This window comes from Anneissia japonica, unplaced genomic scaffold (genome assembly GCF_011630105.1).
Source record: "Anneissia japonica isolate Jap-2015-1 unplaced genomic scaffold, ASM1163010v1 scaffold5067_len495651_cov149, whole genome shotgun sequence".
Classification (NCBI taxonomy): domain Eukaryota; kingdom Metazoa; phylum Echinodermata; class Crinoidea; order Comatulida; family Comatulidae; genus Anneissia; species Anneissia japonica.
In genome coordinates, this window is record NW_022754121.1 from 321,433 (window position 1) to 342,275 (window position 20,843).

Below are 20,843 nucleotides of genomic sequence, written 5' to 3' on the forward strand. Positions count from 1 at the left end.
TGAACACATTATATGCTTAAATTTGACATACTGTAGCTAATGTTTGAAAAAAAGTTTTTTTGCACATTAATCATGCAGACACATACACCATCCTACGAACATGATGGATTGCAACTCTATGTATGTTGTGCATTATAACATAATAAAGCACTTTAATACCCTAAATCACTTTAATCTTGTGCTTCTGTGGAAAGCCGATTTGTATACGTTGGCCCATATGTAGGTTCTAAGCAATTATATGACTTAAAAATAATTGTCTATAATAATAATCATCATATGATGATGATAATGACGATGATGATATTATTATATTATGATGATGATGATTACGCTGAGATGATGATGATTATAATAATGATAATGCTTGTGATGATAATGATGATTAAGCTGAGATGATGATGATGATGATGATGATAATAAGGATGATAATGATGCTGATGATGTTATTATGATGATGATAATGATGATTACGATGACAATGATGATGATAATGATTGTTTGATGATCATTTTGATCTTATTATTCTTTATACTGTAGGCACTCTGTTCATGTACTATTTTCAAAATGGTGCTGTTACCAAACAAAACCCCACTAAAGTACTGCAGAAAGGATAAAACAACATAAAATACAAAAATTCTAAAAGAAAGTCAATGTAAAAAATGTTTATATTTCATAAATGATAATGATGATTGTTATTATTAATTATTATCTAATTGTAATGCAAGATTGAGTAAGATGATTATAGAACAAATTAAAGAATGACTGAATTAACATGGTTTTAGCACTTCTATAGTAAAATCAAAGTGTTTTCCAATGACTACAGTACATAAATAAACCTCATAATAATTAAGTATGAAAATAGCAATATTAAAACCTAGTATAACCTTTAAGTAATTTTCTAGCATAAAAGTAAATGAACTCCAAACCAGAGCTCCGAGCTGACAGGCTGAGTGATTCTTTTCTAGTTCCTTGGTGTTTGGGGAAGACTTCAATGCTGTGGAGGGCTCAACACTATTTCCTCATAATAACTTTGTCTGCCGATACCCATTTACTGTATATTACTAGATGAAGTTCCTTGACCAAGGACACTTAAACAAAATCTACAGCTAGTGATTTGAACCCCAAACTCAAGGATGAAAATCCACAGCCAAAACCGCAGCACTGCAACAATCTCTCACTACATTTTCAGCATATTGTCATTGTATATAAATGAGGGGATGATGATTTCCGAAAGTTATGATGGCCTACTTCAATGGCAATGATGAAATCAATGATAATAATAATAATGATGATGATGATGATGATGACTACAATGTAAAATATACTTTAAATGATGACTACAAATGATATTAATGACTCTTAATACAACATTAATGATTGTTATACTCATGATAATAATACTCATGATAATAATACAGTTGTATAAAACCAAATCTAAAAAGTGATATACTGTACTACTACTACACTGGAATATAAATAAAGTGAAGCTACTGTTTGTAAGTAATCTAATAAAATTGGAAAATGGTTCTGATAAAGCGAATCTAAAAGATAAGTACTAAATCTATTTCTTCCTAATTCTAAAAATGTTATGCATGACTTGATGAAATGATATGCTGCTGTAATGCAGCAAATCGACAGCTTACGTTCATGACATCAATTATAAGTTTGTCAAAGTCCGTCAATTCCTTATCCTTAAGCGAGAAAAAAATGGTTGAACTCAAAATTTTAAATTCTAGGTGTTACAGATTGTACACTGAACATGTCATTAAAAAAAATCAAATCAGCAACTTCCATTGATAAACAGATCAAAAACAATGAATGTTTTTTTTTTTTTTATATTATATACAAAACATCAAATTCAGACAGTCTTTCCTGAAATATAATAGATAAGTAAATTGGAGAAAGTAATAAAATGTGGCAAAGACAAGCCAAACCAGTCACTCGTCGCAAATCGTGTTTCAGAGAAAATGGCTAAAATATGCTGGAATGTCAAATTTTTAAAAATCTATTTTATTACACTAAACTAACCTTTACATATCTATACATCATTCTATGCTCTTAATTTCCCCATTTTTAATGTTAAAACAACACTTTTTAAGGATTTAATGATCGTTTCTGCATGAGAAATGCCTGAAATCATAAACTTTGAAGGCTGATTTCTCATATATTGTTTTTTAAACATCTCTATGTTTAAACGCTTGTAACTTCATAAGGAAATGTCCGATTTGAATGATATTTTTACTATTTTATAGCTATTATCTTACTCTCTAATACTGTATTAATAACTCAAAATCGATTTTTGCGACGAGTGACTGGTTTGGCTTGTCTTTGCCACAAATACTATGCAAGCTTTTAAAATAATACTAGATTATTTTACAACAAATCTGCACAGATAATTAATTTTAGCTTTCTAATTCCACCAGTTTTGAAAAAAAATGCTTTACAAAACACTCAATTCAGACAGTCTTTCCTGAAATAAATAGGCTAGTAAATTGGAGAAAGTAATAAAATACTATGCAAGCTTTTAAACTATTACTAGATTATTTTACAACAAAAGTGCACAGAAAATTAATTTTAGCTGTTTCTAATTCCACCAGGTTTGAAAATGAGATGATTTTTAAATTAAAATATAAAATAAAAATGAGTGCTGACTACATACCTGTAAATGTTCATCATCGATTACTAGAATAGAATCGATAAAAATTCCGGAGATTAACTGCTTATTAGGCTTGTGAGAATCTGGAATTAGATGATCCCTACAAGGAGAATAAATGTGCAAATTAAAAGACATAAGAGATGGTCCCTGAACTGAACATTAAAATTGAAACGAAATAATGAGAAAAAATGCAAATGTGTAATAATAAATTCTGTTGTCCACAGTATATTTATGCATGTTCAAAAATCTCCCACCGCAAGTCTCATCAACGTAAAAAACAAGGGAAATATTTATGTGCAGAAAACCATTTATCTCCACCTCCAATACCCAAACATGAGAGCAGACATTTTTATGAATTTTCAGAAACTGTTGCCAATTAAAGACATTAGTTACCAATTTTTTATATGTCCAAATAAAACTTCCAAACACTTACACCTCCTCTTAAAGGTATTCAACATTCAAAACACTCACCTTAATGCACAAATCTTTAAACCACAAACACTAATTGCTACCTCTAAAATCTCTTGCATAAACAAAATATACAGTAGTACAGTAACACTACCGCTCAAACACTAAATCTACAGTACCTCTCAACGCCAAATAAAAAAAAAAAACTGAAATTTCTCTGCGTCCCGTCAACACGCAGGCTTTTTTTTATATTTTTCCTCCAAAAACTTGATTTCAGCTAATATGGCAATCATGTGTTGTTACCTATTGTACAACATACATATTGTGATAAAATATTTTTCTTTTGACTATTAATTATTAATCAGGCTGCAAAAAAGTTTCTGAATGTCCCGTACGCCACATATGGAATCGCCCATCTACTGTACCTACAAAACTTCAACTTCAAATATACCAAGTTAATCTTCAAATGTCCAACTACACCTTAAAATGACTAACTTACCTCCAAAATCACAACACTTACCTTCAAATTACCAACTTCAACTCCAAATCACTAGCTTCACCTCCAAATATAACTAACTCCACAAATGGCATCACATCCATCAGCAATGTACTCTACAACTACTTTATATACGCGCGTATAAGGTGACCTACGTATAAGACGTCCCCCCGTTTGAGAAGATTTTTGGATGATTTTTGTATGTCATGTGTATATTAAGACATTTCATTGTCGGAATTCCTACTTTTTTCTTCTTTTTTCGGTTTTGATACAGCACCTAGCTGAACAGAGCTAAATAAATGGCTGATCTTCCAAAATAATACCGTTTTATGGGTTGTTAAATGTTAATCAAATCTTATTTCCCCATATTTAAAATTGTGTTCATTCATACTATCTTCATTGCAGTAGTAAATTCGCATAATTCAATAAATCTAAAATTTGTATGTCATAGGTAAAGACGACTGCCTGTTTTTTGATCGTAATTTTAGCATATATGCCAGTACATACGGTATTACCTTTATCCTTACTAATTTTCCATAACAATTTCAAATCTTTATCTGTAACTTCACCTCCACAAAAGTACTCTACCTCTAAAACACCTCACATCCAAAATGCTACCTTAAAATTACTCACACAAAACAGCAATCTTCCTCCATTTACATTCTAAAGCCTGCTGCACAATATGACAAAACATGTACACATCTTTGCAAATAACAAATTAAGAATAACTATTTGTGAAGCTAATACTCTTGTGTACCGTAAAATATGTTTTGAGCTTGCAAACCATGGAAAAAATATTTGTATTGTTTGATTGTTACCTCAAAAAGTCAAACCCTAACCATGTGCAGTATGGACTTTAGCTATTAGCTTAAAGCAAAACATACCAATTAACCAATAAGACTGCGTAGAATTGCCAAACACAACTGGCAAAAAGGCAGAAACAGTCAAAAAGATATGTTGTTGCCATAGCTATTTTATGAGAATTGTCTTTTTTCTACTAATTAAATAAAACCATCATCATTACACAGTGTAAGGTGATGTAATATAGTTAGAATTATATACAGCGGAAGTCTCAAAGCCCTTGAGTTGTGGACTAGCTTGTATAGTAACTTGTTTCTCCACTATTAGGGTCTCTTCCTGACTGAGCACCCGGTAAACTGGTACCAACTAATCTCGTCTGTCCACAAGGGCTGTACTGTATGTCGGGGTAATCCGCTACTTGTTTCAAAAGATGTACTTGGTTCTTTAAAATGAACATTTATTGTCCTTATCTGAGAACACTTGTTCTGCCAGCAGAACCAAAGGTGGGAGCATGCAGTGCCATTCGATCAACGCCGATATTATGGCTGTACATTGCAGCAGCCCTGCAGCACACTTTTAGAACTTTTAATTTGGGCTCTGTAACTTGGAAGGCATAATAGCTTTCCAGGCAATAATTCATCAGCTATTTGCGGAGTAGTTTATTACGATTGCAGCAGAAACCAAACATACTTACCGTAAAACCTAAACTCCTTCTCTTAAAAACTTTGGCAGATCTTAAAGTAGCACATGAACATATTTTTCGCACACCAATTTTTTAAAACACAGGGGTTCAAAGTCTCTCTCAAGTTATGAGGGAGTGTCTTGGAAATCGAGATGGCCTCATGCATGCTAGAGAGCAAAAATCTCATGGAAACCAACCAATCTCCACAAATTCCTTATATTTACATGTATAATATACTACTGTATTATCAATTGTCTTTGGGAGGAAGTCAGCTGGTGATGGTTACGACCATGTATAGCAAAATAAAGTTAGATGCAAGAAAAGCTCATTTAATCAGCTCTCCCGGAATGGGTTTTCTTTAACTTAGGAATGCTAGAAGTGTCAATATTGTTAATTTAACTTTAAATACTTTTAAGATGAAAATCACCACATACCTGTTTATGAAAAACCTAATCAACCCCTTTAAACACATCTAAAAAAAAAAAAACTATTCCCCACTACCAAAAAAACTCCACTTTACCAAACAAAATCCTCCTAATCTTCTACAAAACGGCACTTTACTGTTAAAACCCAAGTCCATGGGTCAGCACTGATCAATAAAATATGTGTATGCAACTCTTATTTCTTGTTGTAAATGTGTGCTCTATTTGTCAGAACATGAATCTAAAATCTAAAGCTAGTGGAACGATACAGAATTGCACATCAATTCAAAATGCAGAGTTAATATTTGCAAAGCTAAGTGTGTGATGATCATACATAACACATGAAATATCAGTAACCAATTTATCACCTTTACTGTCAATATTGAAAGAGGGTTGATTTGTTTTAGAGTTTAAGTACATTTAATGAAATTAAAACAGATGCTGTAAATTTATAGAATGTAAAAAATTATGTTTGCTGTAACTCACTTTGCAGAATTGTCAGAGATTTCATATGAACTCATAGATTCAATGGAATTCAATTTTGATGTATTAGATGTAGGAAAAATAAAAACTATTTTTGGTTTTTATTTTGTTATAGTTCTATAGTCTATTTTTATTTAAAGCAAAAATAACCATGCATATAAATCATTACTAATGTGTTCTTTATCTATTGATGTGTTTTATGGGATCATTTATTTTCAGATCTACTGTATTTACAGTAGATGGTTCAACTGAAATTTAGTTGACTTGGAAATAGTAATGTAGACATACAGTAGATGTAACGAACAGTATGGAAAGCAACGTGCAAAATATACTTTGAAAAATAAAGTGGCTGATAAAACAGAGTTCGAAACTGATTCTCGTCACACTGCTTGTGTCCTTGGCAAGACACTTTCTGCATTTGCCTCTCTTCATCCAGGAGTTCGGTACTAAGGAGGTGAATGAATCAGGATGAAATTAGTAACGCTGAACTACATGCAACTAGAAACACTGCCAAATCCCCAGGGAGCGGGGGAGGTTGCATATGTATGATTGATTCTGCATCCATAATCAAATATGCGCACAATATAAATCTTATAAAATAAATAATAATTGATGGCGATTTCATTTCATTTCTTTAGGCACAAGCACCAAGGATATGCCAATACAGTAAGTGAACTTAATCACTATCTTACGTGGCATATCCATTAAACAACACGGGACTTAATGGACCAGTACACCAGGGTAACCCCCTACTCTTCTCGAAGGATGTACTGGGTTCTTTAAAGTGCACACGAGCCAAATGCGTACACTGGGCCGACGGTTTAAAGTCCTTATCCGAGAAGACTTGTTCCACCACTGGAACCATCGGCGAGTGAACCATTCGAACCTGCGCCGATATTAGAGCTGAAGGTTTCGGTGCCCCTGACTTAACCGCTAGGCCAATCAACTCGCAAATGAGTGATGAGTGACTCGTGATGAGTGACTCGTGATGAGTGACTCATGATGAGTGACTGATAGGATAATCATGCTGCTGGTGATAAAGAAGACGATGATGGTACGAAGATGATGATGACGCTGCTGATGACATTGATAACAACAATGTACATCTAATGATGAAACTGATGATGATGAAGACGATGCTGATGACAACAATGATGATAATGTTGCTGATAAAGTTAAAGAAAATTGTAAGGATATGAAGAGCTTGCAAGAAAAAAAAAAACCCTGGTGATTCTTACCATTTCAAAGCCTCCAATCCGTGAACTGTCTCCGTTTTCATCACCATCAGTTCTTTTAATTTGCATATTATGAACTCATATGGATCATCAGGTGTCAAAACAGCGATACTTGAAATAACAGACTGTAGAAAACAAGGTTTTGTATTTCTATTAAAATGCATTCAAAAGCAATGCCAATAACAGGATTACAAAATAACTTTGGAAAATAATATACAAAGCTATAAAGACAGCCACTTGGTTATTGTCGGCCTACGCATTTTATTATAACTCAATAAATACATGAAATGAATATCCCAAAACACATGGGACAAAGACTATTAATAAGCATGGGTAACTATATAATTGGTTCAGTGATATTTTAAAATTTTCAACAACCAACGGCACCATCGTAACACACAGATAGCTCTGAATATCTTCCAAGAAGTTGTACAGTTCACTGTGTGTTCTCTGAATTACTTGTCAATAAGACGAAAGAAATTATTTTTGATACACGAAAGAAAATATGTTGTCATGACTAATTAATAATTAATCTGATGACCAAGTTCCAAGAATTAAATAAGTTCTAAGAACTAGAAATTGCAAATTGCAAGTGAAGTGCTGCGAAGTAAAACTGCATAAAATGTTCTAAACAAAATTATTTATGCGAGTCAAGTGAAAATAATGAATAATAAAAATATAACAAATAATATGAGACACGACCCATTGTCTATATTAGAACAGCGTTGATACCGTGTACAATAGTGTTTTGCTGCAGTGACATCTCGCTGCTGGCGACTCCCTGCTGCTGGCCGATGACTCGCTGCTGGCAAACCGATCTGCGCATGTGTATAAAATGGTATTTATTTCCGAAAAATTGTTAGTTATGCCCTTTTGCCATGGGAGGGCAGTAAAAGAGTAGGATAAGGCTAGCGCGACATGCGGACGTTGATACGTGTTGGTTGGTCTACAAACGTGGCCTAAAGTAATTGATTTTACCCGGCAGAACGAAAGAAGGAAGCTCCGCTTTTCAGTCGTCTTAAGCACTCATTTTTTGACAAACAATGACCTTTCAGAGGTCAAATTGCTGTGAAGAATATGAATTGGCTGCTTCGCAGCAATTAAGGATTTAAATTTTTTCTCCTTAACTTTATTTCCACATTTAATCAAAGATTATTTATCAAAGTAATAATAAGATTAATGTTACAATTTTAAACCTACTGTATTTTACAGATCTGTATGTATACTTTGGATACTTTTCCAGTGGTATTTTGAAATTTGAACTTATGATTTTATCTTCATTAACCTATAGTAGCATCGTCATTATTACTCAATGTTCAACATCCAATTCACCGAGCTGCAAATCTTGGTTTTAAGTGCTTTGAAATTTCCGGACTATGTTTTTAATTCTTATAATAAACCTACATTAGCATCATTACTACTGAATGTTCTACATCTAATTCACCCTATATGTCCTAAAAACATGATCATTCAGTTCCTTTATAGTACTATTTTATCGCATTGGTCAATATAAAAACAACATGCGAACTCCTGCTATAGGTATAAATGTACTGCAATGGAGATGTAGCTTTGTGGTTATAGATGCTTCCCAGGGTCTCATGGTCAAATTTTGTGACACACCCTGGATTTTTTCTCATAACTAAAATACATCTCCAAGTTCCCTATTATGCCTTGAATCATCAAGATTGTGAAAGAAGCATGATGTGAACATAAATAACATCAGGTGGAATTATTTCAACATTATTATTAATTGTGGATGATTTGTACACAATGGATAAGCCATCGTGCCACTGAGCTGTCTTTTTGAAGCTCAAAGATGAAATAAGACAGTTAATAGAGGTTCAATGCTTTGGGCATCGAAATCATCAATGATTTGCAATGCATTTAAGCAGTAAAATTCTTGGGACTGTTTATGTATTACCGTATATTCATAACATCTTTAAAGGAAAGTGAAGATAGAACCCCACATATATTTTGTTCAACGAATTGTAAATTTCTGTTGCCAAGATAATTTTCTAAGAATGCTGTCTTTATTATAGAATCCTTGAATAAATATGGGTTACAGTAAAAATACATTTTTGAATACTGTTGCTGTGGTGTGCATAGTGCACCACTTTTACCACTTTTGTAATGATTAAAATAGTTTTCATGGTGTCCATAAAAAATGGGAATTAATATTTATTAAATATTCAAATTCATTTTTTAAATAATTAAAGAATTTTTACATTGAAACATGTTCAAGTAAATGATAGGTTCAAAAACTCGCAAACTTATTTCGCAAGGGGATCACTCCTTAATTGTCACATTCTGACATTAACTTGTTGTAATGCCAGAATGTAGGCCAACTATGGAAGGAAAACTCTCCAAAATCCCTTCTTTTTTCAGTAATTGTTATTGTACTTCGAAAGAAGCTAGACGCAGGAAGCGTGCTGACACTTGGAGGGCAGCATTTTTTAAACCTGAACTTGTGACCCCAGGTTTATATTCAGTGATATAAACAACTAAAAATGGCCACACTTGGTGAGAAACCACGCAATTTTGAAGGTTGTTTGCATTTGTTAGTAGAATACGATATAATGATTACCCTGAAAACCAGTATGACTATGAGGAGAATAGAGGTAGGAGAATAATAATTTGCAGCGTCATTATGCTGAATTGCGTATGGGCGTGGTCCGTGACTACCTAGCAGCCGTAAAGAGACGCTTCTTGGTAGATACATGTTCACATCATTCCACAACGACAGGGGCTGAAATGAACCATAACATTGGGGTAGCCCCCCCTACTCTTCCGAAAGATTCAATGGGTTCTTTAAAGTGCACACGAGCCAGATGTACACACTGGACCTCCATTTTAAGTCCTTATCTGAGAAGACTTGGTTCTACCAACCAAACCATGGGCGAGGAACGGCTGGAACCAGCGCCGATGTTAAGGCTGTAGATAGCGGCGCCCCTGCCATACAGCTCGCCACTCGACTCGACTAACACGATACATTTCCAACAGCGCCCAAATGTTAGACTGATTTCAAGTCTGTAACTGGACAGCTTTAAAAGTTATGAATTTATAGCAAAAAAACAAACTTTGCTTGTGTAACTGTAAAGTGTAAAGTTGCATTCACACCAAATCCAAAGGACTACCGAACCGACCCGTAAATCGTATCATTGTGTAAGAATAGGGACGCTGGCATCCAGCCCATCAGATACGCTGTCTGAATTTCGGTTCAGATCCCATGTGAATGCAGTGTTCATACTGGAGTTTATGAGATACCTACAGTAGTTTCATTTAAACTTAACTTGTATTAATGCTGGCTTATGTAATTGTTTTTCTATCTAATCTAACTTGCATTTATGGTTTCGGTTGTATCATGTAGGATTCTAAATATCTTTGCCTAGATACAATACACAGTCTCTATAGCTTTTGCATGGTTGTATAAATAGCACATGGAACAAATCAGGATTATTTTCAAGAGTGTAAAATAAACTTTTTATACAACTTTCCTCTTTGCCCTGAAAGATATAATAATATGATGATTGTTGTATATTGAGAATACAATTTTTATAATTCCATAAATCAGTTATCTATACAATATTGAATGGTAATCTATGCAAATTTCCAAAGGAAATGCCCTGGGAAAAGATGGAATTTTTTTAAGGGACACTTGCGACGTCCTCACCCCATTTCCTGTACAAGATATGTTCACGCATACTGTCCAACTCCCCTCGTGGGATAAAACAAACAGGGTTAAATTGTGCACAGCTTATATCAACAATAACGAATTAAATAAATAATTAAATAGTTTGCAATATATAGGAAAAGCCACAGCTTGTGAGTGCAACAATTGTGATTTGTGATGATGTAGAAACGTAGAACGTATGACGTCATATTAATTTACCTGCTCATGTCCGAACATTGTGCGTCATGTTCACTCTAAAAATATAAAATGGCTGTCGCCTGAACCTATATAAAAGCCACAGGGAGGGCTGTACAGTATTAAACATTACGTTAGTCTTGCATTTGTGACATATGTATCCATGTACGCACCACACAAAATTGACCTCGATTCCGTTTACATAAGACCTAAGCTAGGCTATCTTTAATTTGCATTGCGAGCAGGTGTTGAAAAGTTTGAGTGAAAAAAAAATGAAAAATCAATAAATTTCAAAAAAATAGGAGACAGCGGAAACAAAACATCAATTTATTTTTGGCTTTTCCTTTATGTATGAAATACACAATGCACCCCTATCAAATCATGACACATCAAATGCAATTAAGCAACAAGAAATATGCAAACAGACAGATTTTAAAATCTGGCTAGTTTCACATTGTTATTGATACGTTATTTTTACTGGCCTTACATAATTACAATTATATATGTTTTTTTTTCTAGCCTTACATAATTTTATTTTTTTCAACAAAAAAAAAGAAATATCTAAAATGAAATTTAAATAACTTACACTATATATTTTATAAATTTCCCTTTATGTGTGAAATTGTTACTGATTGTTATTTTTACTGGCCTTACATAATTTTTTCTACATTTGAATTTATATAACTTAACACTTTTATCATCATCATCATCATGAGTTCATTAACCTGCTGGCTAGCCATGCAACTACCACAATTTCCATAAACTTTTGTCTGTTTTATTAAACTTATCATTTCATTAAAATAATAAGACCTACTATATTAAAAAATTCAACAATTTAAAAGTCAGAATATGAATTGATGATATTGATTAAATGAATTATAATTCTTATAAAATATATAGTTTATCAACATAATTTCAGTATTAATTTTATCACATTTTCCAACAAAAAATTGATGAAATTTTTTTTCAAATAATTTTTTGATTATTTAATAGATATTAATATTACTACAATCAAGAAAGTAGCCAAAGGAATACTCAGATGATATTGAAACTGAGCCAATCACTGAACGTGGACATCTCCATTTGGCCCACAAAACACAGCAATTAATAAAAATTGGATGTAGCTAATAAAGAAGCCTTGCATATTGCAGTGGGAGCAGCCCTCACTAAACAAACAGCTTCTTCATGTAAACTTATCTTTTCATTTTAAATTTGTTTCCGCATTCCTCCCTTTAGGCAGATACTTTTATTTTACTTCATCTTTATTCATATTGTGTTAAGGTTCATTCCATGTGCAAAACATTGCATTTTTCTTTCCCTTGTAATCACAGGCTTAGCCAGCGAGCCGTCCGGCCGTCTTTTGGACGGCTTACAGTTATTTAGGACGGCCACTTTTACCATGATGGCTTGGACGGCTTGGCCTAATCAGCTCGGCCTAGCCTAATTGGGCCTGGTCTACCTACAGCAAATACTTTATATTCTTCAAATCTATTGATTGTTACATTAAACTAAAGCCAAATCAAATTTTTAAGTTTGCTAAAAACAACATTTATTGATTAAATGTACATTGTTTTCAAACCAATAGGCCCATTCGGTGGGGATTCCCAAAGATAGACGTGACCTGCCTATCGGCTCAGTGCCACGCCCACTGGCGTCCATTTTTGACGGCCTATTCCGTTTATCTGGCTAAACCCCTGCTTATAATAAAAATTATTGCCTGTGTGCAATATGATAACTGATGATTTTGGTAGTACTGCCGAAACATGTCTTGTTGGGGCCGTTAAGTCCAACACTATGTAATTAATAGGATTTGCCTATGAATTATGATAAAAATAACTGTTAAAAATTATTAGATAGCTTGGTGGTTAAGTTGCTTGCCTTCCAATCCCAGGGTCCTAGGTTCAAATCCTGTGACAGCGCAGGACAGTAAGGGTTTCAAGGGGCTGAACCGGCCTTGCCCTACCTAATTTTTCAAAATTTTTTTTTTTTAAATGGAGAAAAAAGGAAAATATTAATCAAATTTAGGTCTGAGAGTGCCATTTCCATCCATCTAGAGGTCAAATAATCATAAATTTTGCATAAATGGGACTGAGGTGGTCTAGACGCTCCATCTGTGAAAGTCCTTCCGTAGGCCCCTTCTATTTTGAATTCCTGTATCCACCACTGCAGGACTTTTTCTTACAGTTACTAAACCACATTTTCACACTAAAGCCTCGTAATAATAATATGCGCACTATAAGCCAACAATTATTATTATTATTAATAATGAGTCTTCGCTGATAAAACATCATGTTATTTCATTTATCAAAAAGGGCCCCTAATATCAGGCGACCTTCTACGGTACACTGGGTCACCCTTTATAAATATGGTTTTAAAAAAAAAACAAATATTACCAAGATATAAGATCATTTCATTTTTTTCAACAATGTTGAATACAAGATTTAGATTTAATCTGAATAAAAAAAAACCCCATTTTTTATATATCATCAGTGATTAAGATCTACAAATCCACTAAGCATGAATGACGCTCGGATACAAACATTATAGTGGGCTTCCGTTTGTGGCCTAGTTATCATGGCCTCAGGATAAGTTCTCCAATTATGCCATAATTGAATTTTTTTGTGTACAAATTCAAATCAAGATTACGCCGAACAATAAGTGTATTCGCAGTGACCTTAATGCGCATTGCATCTAGTAATGTTTAATAAATGATGCATTTCTGACAGTAAATGCTGCAGCACAGTTTAAGTAATTTATCATCAGTTTTAAGTGATGTGTTGATGTGGCAAATATACCATAAACTGAGTATGCAGCTGCTCTGTGTAATAAGAGGTGGATTTGATATCAAGCATAAATATTTTGATAACAACCAACAAAAATATGATATAATGTAAGATAAATTTAGAACAGTTTTCATTTATTTTTTTAGAATTTATTCTATATTTAGCAATAGATCAAATCTACACACTTGATACAAAAAGGCATTGTGGTAATGTGCTTTTATTACCTCCGCCAACGAGATTATGTATTCACTCCTGTTTGTTAACAAGATTAAGCAAAAACTAATGAATGTATTTAATCATGAAATTCAATGGAAAGGTGCATAATAATCTAAGAAAGAGAAGAAGGTCAAAGGGCAAAGTCATGAAAATTTTATTTCCTCTCTCCCCCACCCCCACCTTGAACTTGCTCAAGTATAAAACAAAATAATGGAATCGCTCATACACGGCCGGCATATTGTTCCCTTTCCAGTCACAGGGCAGAGGTATGCACTCTATGGAGTGGTAGCACTCAAGTACAACTTAAATTTAATAAAAGTTTGCATAAGTCTGCAAGGTAACTACACATATTTTTTTTTTATGTTTTGCATGTTAAAGACTTACAATATGTTAAAAATCTTTTAAAATAAAATTACATTATTTGAATTGGCCTAGTTTATTTAGTTAGGCCACAGAACAAAGTATATAGGATCCGTGGTTAGGCTGTCATTGAGGAGTGCGGAAGGCTGAAGCATGACAGAGAGATCAGATCAGGCTCGATGCCTTTGACATGAGATGTCATGGGAAAATTGGTCACAGCATATCAGAAACATCAACATTTGCGAAAACACCAGTCAGCTACAGTTCACAAAATTATAAGAAAGCGTTGCCGCCAATGATTTGGACACATACAGAGAATTGACGAAATTCGAATTCTCCAATTAAACTATACAGATCGCAACCAATCCATGGTCAAAGAAAAACCTAGAAAGACCTCATACAACATCGCCTAGCGCTGAAGATAATAAATAGCAGAAGATAGAGCAGCTTCCCAATATATTGGAACATCCGTTCAAAAGGCATTGTGGGTACACAGAGAGCAATTTTACTCCATCCGCGCAGCGGCGCTATATAGTAATAATAATGGCGCCACTCTAGTTCGTTTGTTTCCTGTAGTTTCTCCACTTAGTAAAATATTCAAATTTTACCCCATTCACGGGAGGGCGGATGTTCCATCAATTTTAATGCAAATACGCGGAACAGCTCATTCTTCTGCTATTTAAGTTCTTTGCTAGCGCTCATAGCTGAGTTGGAGTCGGCTGGATCAGTATGTCTTTGCTAGTAAATAATTAGGAATGTTAATATTAAGTAAATCCCTACTGACTTTTACGTTATTTTATAATTATCAACTGATTTGTTTTTTTCAACTTACACAAAAAAATATATTATATGTGATTGCACAACAATCTATGAAAAAAAAAAGAAGATAAATTGAATAATTAAATGTATTGCTTAAAAAACTCAAAAAACCAAAATTGATATTTATACCTTAAAATATTTAGTATTAATAGCAACAGTAATAAGCTATCTTATGAACCAAACAGTATAATAATAACAATAATAATAATAATAATAATAATAATAATAATAATAATAATAATAATAATAATAATAATAATAATAATAATAATAATAATACAGGGATATATACAACAAATTTTTCCAAGGGATACGAGGTGCAATAAAAATAAATAAAAAAGGAACAATTACTTTATCATTAACAAGGGTGAAACCAAATCAGTGTCAGACCCTTTTTTCTAAAAGGAGCCCCCAAAAAAGACAAATGTTGTATACAAAAGACAATAGACAAGGCACTCAAAATAAACTGAGTGTTTGGCCTAGAGGTATTTCAATAACATTAAAATTAAAATTAATATTAAAATGTCCCCGTTTCTAGTGCTGAAGGCCTTTTGACACTGCCTTTTTTTAGTACAGTATTTTAGGTTTTAATTGTAGTCAGATGGCTCTGCTCCTCAAATAACCCTCATAAGGGAGTTAAGCAGGATGAGGTATCCATGCCGGTACTGGCATTGGTCAAAAAAGAAAAATTTGTTTAATATTTCTTTAAAGTCTCATTATGAGGTTTAGGTAGTAGAGTTGTGGGATTGGAAGGCAAGTATCTTATTCTTAACCACCAAGCTACATATCCACTTTAATGTAGACCACATTTTAGTAAATTTTTGCTGATCCTTGGGCTCATAGGGCTGGAGCTTATCTCCAGTTTCAGTAGCGTGAAATGGATGAGAGTATGATACTCCCTCTGGGTGGGATGCTAGCCTACTGCAGGTCACTCCCAATCATTTGCTGCACCCATTGATACAACTGGGTAGACTGAAGTAACGATGTAGATAAAGTGCCTTGCTCAAGGGCACAGCGAAGTATTGAAACCCTGTCCTTAACGGGAAACTTTGGGAAACCAAACCATTTCTACAAACTGCTTCCACTATGTATACTTTAATCACAAAAAAAAGTACATCAGTGCCACAAACTGCTTCCACTATGTATACTTTAATCACAAAAAAAAGTACATCAGCTGAGCCAATGTCAACTGTGTCTTAAAATTTTCATTCCAATTACTAAAAGAAACAGCAAATTAGATGGAGACCAATGAGGACCTGCCAAATAAATTTCTTATTTAGCCTGTTACAGTGTAGCTACTGTAGGCTTTAACTTCTAAATAGATGTCTTCCTACTGTAGGTTATGGCACTTAGATGGGCATAAAAATGGCTTACAGGGCAAAGTGAATTTTTTTATTTACAATTAGTGAGAGTCGTACACAAACTAGACATCTGAAAAACATTTATGCACTGCTTTTATACCACTTTATGCTCAGTATTAATTTATTCTATTAACTTTCTACTGATGATCAGTGTTGAGCTATAAAACAAGGGGTTTTCTAGTCAAAGATCGTAAGTATAGGCTGCATATTGTAAGGTTGTCGTGGGCCGCAAAAAATTGTCGGTTAGCCGCATATGGCCCCAGGGACACACATTTCCCACTGGTACCGTAGTACTTAATGTGAAAGAGCACATATCCCTTCTCTGTTCGGAATATCCGCCACCCCTTCCTCCATAACATTTTAGCTCCTGGACCTCAATTCTGGTTCTGTTGAAATACAGAACAAACTCCACAGCAGGGATGTACAGTACATGCATATTCAATTCATTGGGTCCCCTTTCCATCCATACATCTTACAACGCGAGCATCACTCCCGTCAGTAGCTTTCTCTGCCTCATTTTTGATAAGCTTCCTCCTCCCCATCCAAAAAAACATCATTCAATGATTTGCAAATTTAACCAAGTCAACCATACATTACTATTATAACAATATTAATAATATACTACTATAACGAGGTAGATATATCACTATAGGCCTTACCTAGGGCCGCCCTAGTCTACAGTGTATAGGCAAATCTCTAGTTAGGCCGGGGCCTAGGCCGGCCAGGGCAGGCCTATCCCAATTAAAGTTAAAGTAGTAGGCTAGGATTCGGAACAGCCAGTACAGTACTGTTGTGTGAGGGAGCCTATGCCTCTACCACTCAAGTAGGCTAGGGTTATTTAGCAGGCCTAGCTAGTGTAGTATGCTTACACCAATCATTAGCAGCAACACTAAGTACAACATACATAACGATGGCTAGACTAGACCTATACGATGTTCTATACCTAGCCTAGCTAGGCAGAATGTAGGCCCTAGAGCTAGGTTAGGCTAGCCTCGATCATTCATGCTGCTTGCACACCGCCACGATGGCCATACCTCCGCTATAATAATGGGACCCATTCATAAGAAATCATTTGATACTGAGGCCTAGCCTAATGCACATTGTATTACCTCAAATATATCTGGAATCTTGTGTTTTTTTAGATATTTTCGAAGTTCAGGATCAACCCCCTTCAACGAAGCCATTTTTATGAATTTCCCCCAATTACACGTCTTAAATTTACTGCTTGCACCAATAAAATCCGGTACACTCGGTGGGTCGGTGATATTTTTTGTTGTTGGGTGGGTAGCAACCTTTTTTAATCGTTGAGGGCGTATTTTGACAGCCTTTTTATGTTTGTACTGTCTGTACCCTTAAACCCCTACGTCGGTATATAATTTTTAAACACACTATGCAGGGGCCCCGGGCAGGGGCAGATTTAGGGGGGAGGGCGGCGGTCCCGGCGCACCCATCTCCTTTTTGGAAAGAAAGAAAGAAAGAAAGAAAGAAAGAAAGAAAGAAAGAAAGAAAATGGTCGCCAAAAACGCCTCAGAGGTTTCGCGGGAGCATTTCCCCAGACCACCTAGAGCGGTCCCAGTTTCTTCCCCCCTCTTGGCCCCTTCCCCCTACCTTTCGGACATCTCTGGATCCGACCCTACTATGTACACAAAAATCATAAATTTAGAAAACTATGACACATAATATTCATTTTTGTTTTATTTTTTGTGGTTCAAGACAGTCATTGACATTTCCCAGCTCAGGTTACTTGGAAGAAAGAATATGATCACAATTTTGCATGACCCTTTGCGAATCTTGACCCTCCGATTTCCGTTAAATAAAATAGCCAACCACAAACATTCATTTTAATCAAACAAACCCGATGGAACTATTGTTCGTTTCTAAATTTTTTGACTCACTGACAGTAAACTAAATTTTTATTCCATACAATCGCTACAAAGTATCGCCGACAGCTTTCGGTGATGCTGATTGGTCGGTCGTATCGGAGAGCCTTCCCGGTTGCGCCTTCCTGGGGACTGCTACACAGTAGTGCAACGATTGCACAGTGTAGCGATTTTAAGGAAACAATGCTTAACATGTTTAAAATCAATTATGACTAACACCTAAAAAACTGTAATGAGAAGAGTCAGTCCCTACTAGTTTCAACTCATTGCCTCTTAAATAATCACAAAAAATCACATTTATTTTCCATCAACATATTTTCTAAATATTTAATCAACTGCAGAAAATCCATATTTGAAACCGTTATCAAAGAAAATAAAGTAGATGTAATAAAGTGAAATATGCAGTATTCGAAAAAAAAAATTAGGCCTATTCATTCAGAAAATAAAACTGTTTGTTATGAAGAAGAAGAAAAGCAGAAGGAAAAGAAGAAGGGAAAAGAGAAAGAGAAAAAAAAGAGAAAAGGAGAAGGAGAAGAAGGAGAAAGAAAGAGAAAGAGAAAGAAAAAGAGGAGGAGAAGGAGGACAAAGAACAGGCCAAGGAGAAGGAAAAAAGAGAAAGAGATAGTAAAGAGAAGGAGGTGAAGGAGGAGGAGAAGGAGAAGATGAAGGAGAAGGAGAAGGTGGAGAAAGAGAAGCGAAAGAGAAAGAGGAGAAGAAGTGTTGCTGACGATTGTTTTCGGGAAAGTCTAATTAGAATGATCGTCTACATAAAAGTAGGCAAATACTGTGCTAAACAAATTAATTGTGACTGCAACGATGACAAATCCGGTCTGACGATAATGGTATTACTGTTTCTATGTGATAAGAGTATTTAATAACGATCCGATATGCGGATTATAACAGGGGAAGTCCCCTAGCGTTTTGGTAATGTGTAGACCTATGGGACAACTCTTCTGAGAATATAGAGTACATCTTTTATATAGTGTTACTAAATTTAATTTAAATTGAGTTTGCTCAATATCATTTTCATTCCAAGCTATTGTGCATCGTAAACCTCATGATAGTAAATTGGTCGGACCAGTTATGGAATTTAATTAAATAAAGAGACTCAAAATGTTGATTTTGTCATCGTGGGTAAAGTGCTCCTCTCATTCCACCAGCCAGGGGGAAATACCTGCGTGTACTATTAATTAATCAGTGTATTATTCTTCGTGAGCATACTTATACAAGCCGGACCAACGATTCAACGTCCTGTTAAAGGATGAGTAATTCGAGTAAAATTTTCTTCCTTTGTGACAAGTAAAAGTCGGTGTGTTTGCAGACACGAACGCCCCAGGGGCGAATTCAGAGATGTCCGAAAGTAGGGGGAGGACCAATTGTTGGGGGCCAAAAGTGAGGCTGATCGAGACAACATTAAACCTACTCTAGGGGGTCTGGGGTAGTGCCCCCGCGAAATTTTTGGATTTTTTTATACTCCCGAAAATATATCCTCCGAGGCGTTTTGGGCGATCAGTTTTCTTTCTCTTTCTTACATTCTTTTTTTTTTTTTTTTCCAAAAAAGGGCACGACCAGCGGCGTATCTAGGAGCCTTGAAATGGGGGTAGGCGGATGATAGTGTGATGAAAGGACGGGGCGAGGGTGAAGTGGGGTTTGATGATAAGTTAAGGGGTAATAGCTCGCAAAATAAGGTGATTTGAGGTGATTTGTAATTACTTCAGAGTGATTTTTTTGCTTCGAACAGGGATGGAAACTGGGGGACTAGTATATATTTACGTCTCACCCCCACACCCCTAGCTATGCCACTATGAACGACCAAGAATAATTGGGGCAACCATAGCACAATACATAATTAATTTTCCTAAAAGCAGTTTTTATTTCAGCAACGAACACGCCAAAGAAATACAATTCGCCCTCGAATTCGAGACCACTTTTGGGGAGGCCTTGGGGTTCGGTCTGCAGTTAGAGAGTTCGCTTTGTGTTAAAAGATTGACGATTCTTATTTGCTTCTTTGAAAAGGTGGTTTCGAATTAGAGGGGTCTCGGAATTATAGGGGTCTCGAATTTAAGGGTGCTGTATCTCTAAGAGAACTGATTAAACACAGCCACAATGGGCTTCATGATTAGGAATTGTGTGACAAATGAATTCAAATATATTTTCAAATTGAATTCCACAATGAAATAAAATGTCTGTGAGAAACACGAGTACGACATTTAGTAACGGCAACAACGTGACTGGAATGAATAGTGCAATTAACGCTGTACATAGGCTAGCTAATTTGAATTAAAGGGGAGTTAATATTTCCCTAATACCTTTGAAGTACTAACTGTAGGCCTAATTATTTGGAAAATCTTTAAAATATCATAATATTGAAGCAAA

The 20,843-nt window shown here is 34.9% G+C and overlaps 1 protein-coding gene across 2 annotated transcripts in view; it reads right to left on the reverse strand.

Moving 5' to 3' along the window:
* LOC117123137 (dynein regulatory complex subunit 6-like) overlaps positions 1–17,869 on the reverse strand; it is a 34,538-nt gene extending 16,669 nt beyond the window's left edge. The window contains exons 1-4 of one of the 2 annotated variants that reach the window (XM_033268987.1): positions 17,697–17,869; positions 7,187–7,308; positions 2,660–2,756; positions 1,572–1,691 (exon numbers count right to left, since the gene is read on the reverse strand). In XM_033268987.1, coding sequence (XP_033124878.1) covers positions 1,587–1,691; positions 2,660–2,756; positions 7,187–7,308; positions 17,697–17,771 — 399 coding nt within the window. In that variant the 5' untranslated portion in view covers positions 17,772–17,869 and the 3' untranslated portion in view covers positions 1,572–1,586. Of the gene's footprint in view, positions 1–1,571; positions 1,692–2,659; positions 2,757–7,186; positions 7,309–17,696 lie in introns of those variants that run through there. The other variant, XM_033268988.1, reaches the window with a different exon arrangement.
* Between the last annotated feature and the right edge of the window lie 2,974 nt (positions 17,870–20,843).